Below are 6,097 nucleotides of genomic sequence, written 5' to 3'. Positions count from 1 at the left end.
TCAGGTGCCCGAGCCATGTCCAGTTGGGAGGAGTGAAGCAGGGAGGCCTGTGAGTATCTCTCAGTGGGGGAAAGGGGACGTCCCCCTACAGGCAGAGGGAATATGGAGCAAAGGTGCAGAGGCAAGAAAGGGTGGGAGAGAGAAAAGACTGGAGAGGATGATTCAGGCCCACGGATGTAGCCAGGTAATTTAGATTTTGGTCTGATGGTTAGGGAGTCATGGCAAGTATCTGAGCAACATGGGGTTGGCTGTGCTCCAGGGGATTTATGCTGGCAGTGCACTGAGGAGTGGATGGGAGGAACCCAGTCAAACTGCAGTTAGAAGGTCTGGAGGTGATTGTCCCGAACTTGAAGCAGGGTGAAAGCCATCAGAAGGAGAAGACACCAGGGGACATGCAGTCAATGTCATAGAAGCCAAGATTGCTGAGGAAAGCTGCAGGTGGGACTTGGCACCAATGAGATAACCCCAGGCAGGAGGGAGTGTGCAGGGCCACGTGCAATATGGTGGCATCACAGAGCCCCACAAATAGTAAGTGCTCAGTAAAATTTTCATCCAATGAAAGAAGGGAGGCTTTCTCTCATTTCTCACACCTCTTCCTTTTGCACACCCTGCCCGGGACCCTGGAAGGAACCTGCTGGGCCAGTAGGGGCAGTACCTGCCCATGGTTCCCTCTCTGCCAGCACACCCATGTGGCTTCTCTCTCTCCATCCACCCTCCCCCTCCCTGTCCTTATCTTTCCCTTCCGTCTCCATGGCGACTCACCACTTTGGCTTGCCTGCATCCCAGCCTCTGCCAGGGATTCTGAGCCCAGCTCAGTCCCTCCCTCTTCCAGAGCCCTGGTTCCCGCAGTCCTGTCTCCTCCCTCTGGGGTGAGTCTGGAGGCAGCCTCCTCTTCCCGACATCTATTTTCCAGCTCTGACGGAGTCAGCTCCTCTGGGGAGACCAACCCCCCACATCCTCCACCTGCCACAGCGCTCCAGCTCTTCCATCTTTACCGCTGGCTGAGGGGCTTGTGGGCCTCTGTTCTCAGCTTCCGGACCCTCTCCCTACTCCCAGCCTCCCATGCCGAGGTCCGCTTTGTCAATCATTTCCTTTTGTCACTGGCTTGGCAAACAGGCGAGTCTTGAGATCTGAGGAGGAGGATGGGGGTGGGAAGGGGCTACCTGGGGATGGGGGATGGGTGTGCGGAGTGGGGATGAGGGGTCACCGAAACCAGGATTAAGACAGTAGTCTGGATTCTCTTCTAAATAACGTTCTTTTGTGTGTGTGTCCTCCCCACCCCCACCCCCCAATTTTCTCTCCAAGGAGAGAAAACGGAGCTTCATGGGAAACAGTAGCAACAGTTGGTAAGTGGCAGGGCCTGCTGGCAGGACTGGTGCAGTGGGTCTTGTCGTTGGCTGGTCCAGGAACAGGGGTGCCTGTGGCTGTCCTAGGGGAGGGAGCATGAGGCTGGATCTGCCAGGCTCTGGAGGGTGGATTCCAGGGAGGCTGATTCTAGCTCAGAGTGGGAAAGTGGAAAAGAGTCTTCTAAGAACCAGAGCCATCTACCCCACCACCGGGGGGCTCCCATCTTCTCCTTATGGTTCCACCTTGGGGTGTGTTTAAGCTGTCGCAGGAGGTTGTAGAAGGGGTCACTCCTTAGGCGATTCAACTGAGTCAGTAACTCTTTGAGGGAGCCCTGGTAGCAGGAGGCTCTGGGGGAAGATTTTCATGAGCATTTGTGCCAGGCACTGGGCAGGGTGCTGTGCATGCCCTATCTCATCAGATCGCTCTAACAGCCCCACGAGGTAGGCGCTGCTCACCTCTCCTCTTGGACAATTAGGAAACTGGGCCTGAATGGAGGCAGGAACCTGCCCATGGTTGTACTTGGTAACAGAGCAGAGCCAAGATTCCATCCACTCCAGGCTTTCTCTCTCCCAGGATCACTTTCTCCACTGCTCTGCTGCCCCCACTCTGGGATCTCCAGGCTCTGGGATGCAAGTCAGTGAGGAACAGGCCAAACATGGACTCTCTGGGAGCAGCCTGCCCCCCAAATCCCTGGCCTAAACTCCTGCACCCCCCATGCTGCTCTCAAATGGCCTGTTCTGACCCCCAGGTCCCACACGCCATTCCCCAAGTTGGAGCTGGGCCTGGGTTCCCGGCCCGCCGCGCCCAGGGAGCTTCCTGCCTGCTCCATCTGTCTGGAGAGGCTGCGGGAGCCTGTCTCGCTGGACTGCGGCCATGACTTCTGCACTCGGTGCTTCAGCACTCACCGTGTCCCGGGCTGCGAGCCGCCCTGCTGCCCAGAGTGCCGGAAGATATGCAAGCAGAAGAAGGGCCTCCGGAGTCTGGGGGAGAAGATGAAACTCCTGCCTCAGAGGCCACTGCCTCCTGTGCTGCAGGTCCCGGCCCAGGCCTTGCTGTGGGGTAGAGGGAGTGGGGAGTGGGGAGTGGAGAGACCTGAGTCCAGTCCAAAAGGGGTGTATAGCCTGGCCCTATTCTAGAATGTCAGGGTGAGAAACTAGGTTTGAGGTTGGACACACTCCAGACTCGGGGTCTGACTCCCACAGCCTGGATGCTCAGGGGCTCCTCTTTCTCTTGGCCCAGGAGACCTGTGCTGTGAGGGCGGAACCTCTGCTGCTGGTGCGAATCAACGCCTCCGGAGGCCTCATCCTGAGGATGGGGGCCATCAACCGCTGCCTGAAGCACCCCCTGGCCAGGGACACCCCCATCTGCCTCCTTGCTGTTCTGGGGGAGCAGCACTCAGGGAAGACCTTCCTCCTTAACCACTTGCTCCAGGGGCTGCCAGGCCTGGTGAGGGCGAGCTGGGGAGAGGGGCTGGGAACGAGTTAGAGGTCCCAGCCTGGCTTTGAGAGGAGAATGGAGGCTGGATGCACCAACTGATGCTCTCCTCTGTCCTGCAGGAGTCCAATGAGGGCGGCTGGCCTAGAGGAGGGGGATCCCTGCAGGGATTCAGATGGGGTGCCAATAGCCTTACCAGGGGCATATGGATGTGGAGCCACCCCTTCCTTCTGGGAAAAGAGGGGAGGAAGGTGAGGGGGAGAAAGGGCAGAGGAAGTCAAGAGTGGGTCAGGGAGGGGGAAGGGAAGAGAGAGAGCAGAGATGGGCAAAGAGGAAGACAATTGAGAAGGAAAACTTTGAGGCAAGGACAAGAAGACAGGATAGGCAGAGGTGTTGAGGCAGTCAAGACTTGACTCCTTGGCTTGTCCCCTGCCGCTACACAGGTGGCCGTGTTTCTGGTGGACATAGGGGACGCCATGAGCTCTGAACTGAGCAGAGAAACAAGGACCAAGCTTTGTGCCCTTACCACGATGCTGAGCTCCTACCAGGTGAGGGCGCTGTGATCTGACGCCCCGACCTTACCTGCCCTGATTCAGCTCAGCTTTCTGCAAACCTGGATGGAGCATCTCGGCTGGGTCTGGCCTTCAGAGCGCAGGAGTTGGTCACCTGGCAGGTTCTGGGGCGTGCCCCTGCAAGGGAATGAAACCCCAAGTTTGTTCTAAAGGTGGGTCAGAAGTCCCTGGGGGCAGCTGAAGGCCTGCAGGGTCATTCTCCAGCCTACCTTCTGTCCCTCACAGACAGCCAGCTGCTCTATAGCCTATGGAAGCTCCTGGGCTGATCTCTCCCAGGTCCCAAGCCCCACAGTTGGCCTGCGAGTTCCTCCCTTACTGGGGTCTTCCTAGTATCTCTGCCTTTGCAGACCCTCTTCCATCTTGTTCTCCTTGGTTCCAGATCCTCAACACCTCCCAGGAGCTGAAGGATACAGACCTAGAATATCTGGAGGTGAGGAGACATCTGGTGTTGGGGTGCCACCCCATCCCTGCCCTGACTGTAAGATTAGGGGACTGGACCAGCTGGAATCAGATGCCTTTCAGTTCTGGCCTAGGATTTCATGACCTGGAGCTGGGTTGGTGGGTTTGAGAGCAGAGGGCAACACACGAGACACCTGGTTGAGGGGAGGCCAGACAGGCCTGGAGCTGGGAGCCAGGAGCCAGGAGCATGGATTGTACAGTGAACCTAGTGTGGAGGGGAGGCATAGAACTGGAATGGCCCAGCTGCGACCCTCTGTGTCCTGCTTCTAGATGTTTCTCCATATGGCTGAGGTGATGGGCAGGCATTATGGGATGGTGCCAATCCAGGTGAGATACCCATTTCTGGACTCGTCACCTAGACCCAGATATCCCTACCCCACCAGCTGCTGGTGTCAGGACCTCTTCTCTTCCAGCACATGGATCTCTTAGTTCGTGACTCATCCCACCCCAACAAGGCAGGGCAGGGGCACATGGACGATGTCATCCAGGTGAGTGTTCAGAGGGAGGAGAAAGGGGAGGGAAGGCAGGGCAGAGTTGAGGGGTCCTATAGGCAAACTAGGAATGGGGCTCGACCCCTCGCCTAGAGCTCTCCCCATTCATCTCTCAGAAATCCAGCAAATACCCCAGGGTTCGAGAGCTGCTCCAAGGGAGGCGAGCCCGTTGTTACCTCCTGCCTGCTCCAAGGAGGCGGTGGGCCAGCAAAGACCACAGAAGCCCAGGCAGTGAGTGTCCCCAGCAGCAAAGTCCTCCCCAGGTTGCCCTTCTCTGGGCAACTGGATCCTCCTCACACTAGCCAGTGTCTCCTAGCCTCTGACACCCTTTCTCTTCCCAAAGCCCAGTCCTGTTCAGCCCCTGGTCTCCTTAGCATGAGGAATCTTTTCCTCAGACACAGATGACAATTTCCGCCACCTCCGAGCGTACGTCACTGATGTGCTGAATGCTGCCCCCCAGCACGCCAAGAGCCGCTGCCAAGGGTACTGGAGTGAAGGGCGCCCCATGGCCAGGGGAGACAGACGCCTGTTCACAGGACAGCAGTTAGCTCAGGAAATCAAGGTGTGAAAATTCCCCAGAGACCCAGGAGAGCCCACTGGCTCCCTGTCCTCCCTGACCCCTCCACTGCTGTCTCTGCAGAACCTTTCAGGCTGGATGGGGAAAACAGGGCCTGGGTTCGCCTCTCCAGATGAGGTACAGAGCTCCCTGGAAGGACCCACGGGGCAGGAGGGAGGCGGGCTGTTATGCCCTGGGATCTGAGGAGGAAGGAGGGAGGCAGCCTGGGTTTTCCCGTGGACAGATGGCTGCTCAACTGCATGACCTGAGGATGGTGGAAACTGCCAAGAAGGAGTTTGAGGAGTATGTGCGGCAGCAGGTGAGCTCCGGGCCTGCATGCAGGCCAGGTATCTTGCCAGGCAGGCCCACACGGGGGGAGGACTCCAGGTCTCCTGGTCAGGGTGCCTTCTTTCTCCTCCTGGCACAGGACATGGCCACCAAGCGCATATTCTCTGCGCTCCGGGTCCTTCCTGACACCATGCGGAACCTCCTCTTCGCTCAGAAAGACGCCATTCTGGCTCGCCACAGAGCAGCCTTGCTGTGCCACGGGAGAGAGCAGGCCTTGGAAGCCCTGGAGGCTGAGCTGCAGGCTGAGGCCAAAGCCTTCATGGACGCCTACACCATGCGCTTCTGTGGTCACCTGGCTGCTGTGGGCGGTGCCGTGGGGGCGGGGCTCATGGGCCTGGCCGGGGGTGTGGTGGGCGCAGGCATGGCCGCGGCAGCGCTGGCTGCAGAGGCTGGGATGGTGGCAGCTGGAGCTGCGGTGGGGGCTACAGGAGCCGCTGTGGTCGGGGGTGGTGTGGGTGCTGGGTTGGCTGCCACCGTGGGCTGCATGGAGAAGGAGGAGTATGAGAGGGTGCAGGAAGGGGACCGAGAGCCCCTGCTCCAGGAGGAGTAACAGTCCCCAGGAGACAGTAAAGGGAAGGAAAGATGTGAGGTGGGAGGAAAGGAAGTGGGGGAGGGGGTGATGTTCCGAGGACCCCCGTGTACCTCACTGCCCAGTGTGCTAAATGCTCAGTGTCTGGGTGGCTGGCTGAGCTGAAGACTCAAGGTGACCCCAGGAACCTGAGGAGGCCTTTGAGGGCCAAGAGGAAATATTTGGGGTAGTAAATAGAGTATAGGGCCTTTTTCCGATTGCAGACGATTGCGAGCCTGCCACTAACCTAAATAAACTCGACCACAGTGTCCCCACCAAGAGTTAGGCTCCACCTTCCCCACCCTGGTTTATTTCCCCCGGA

General features: G+C 58.4%; 1 protein-coding gene across 1 annotated transcript; it reads left to right on the top strand.

Annotated features, from left to right (window-relative positions):
* The first annotated feature begins 1,062 nt into the window (after positions 1-1,062).
* On the top strand, positions 1,063-5,757 carry RNF112 (ring finger protein 112). Its single transcript, XM_006908420.1, has 14 exons — positions 1,063-1,116; positions 1,306-1,346; positions 2,096-2,381; positions 2,587-2,793; positions 2,904-3,032; positions 3,225-3,329; positions 3,733-3,783; positions 4,083-4,139; positions 4,226-4,300; positions 4,420-4,534; positions 4,699-4,865; positions 4,944-4,997; positions 5,104-5,178; positions 5,287-5,757. Exons 1-14 carry the CDS (start codon positions 1,063-1,065, stop codon positions 5,755-5,757), a joined length of 1,887 nt encoding a protein of 628 aa, XP_006908482.1.
* The last annotated feature ends 340 nt before the right edge of the window (positions 5,758-6,097 follow it).

Source organism: Pteropus alecto, unplaced genomic scaffold (assembly GCF_000325575.1).
Source record: "Pteropus alecto unplaced genomic scaffold, ASM32557v1 scaffold52, whole genome shotgun sequence".
NCBI classification, from domain to species: Eukaryota; Metazoa; Chordata; class Mammalia; order Chiroptera; family Pteropodidae; genus Pteropus; species Pteropus alecto.
This window is presented reverse-complemented; position numbering and strand designations above follow the sequence as displayed.

What these genes read in the sequence shown, in the direction of transcription:
- RNF112 (XM_006908420.1), top strand. Translation starts at nt 1,063, where the DNA reads ATGCCGAGGTCCGCTTTGTCAATCATTTCCTTTTGTCACTGGCTTGGC. An exon ending in CAGACCTAGAATATCTGGAG is followed by an intron (nt 3,784 to 4,082) that starts GTGAGGAGACAT and finishes TCCTGCTTCTAG; the next exon opens with ATGTTTCTCCATATGGCTGA. An exon ending in AGACCACAGAAGCCCAGGCA is followed by an intron (nt 4,535 to 4,698) that starts GTGAGTGTCCCC and finishes TCTTTTCCTCAG; the next exon opens with ACACAGATGACAATTTCCGC.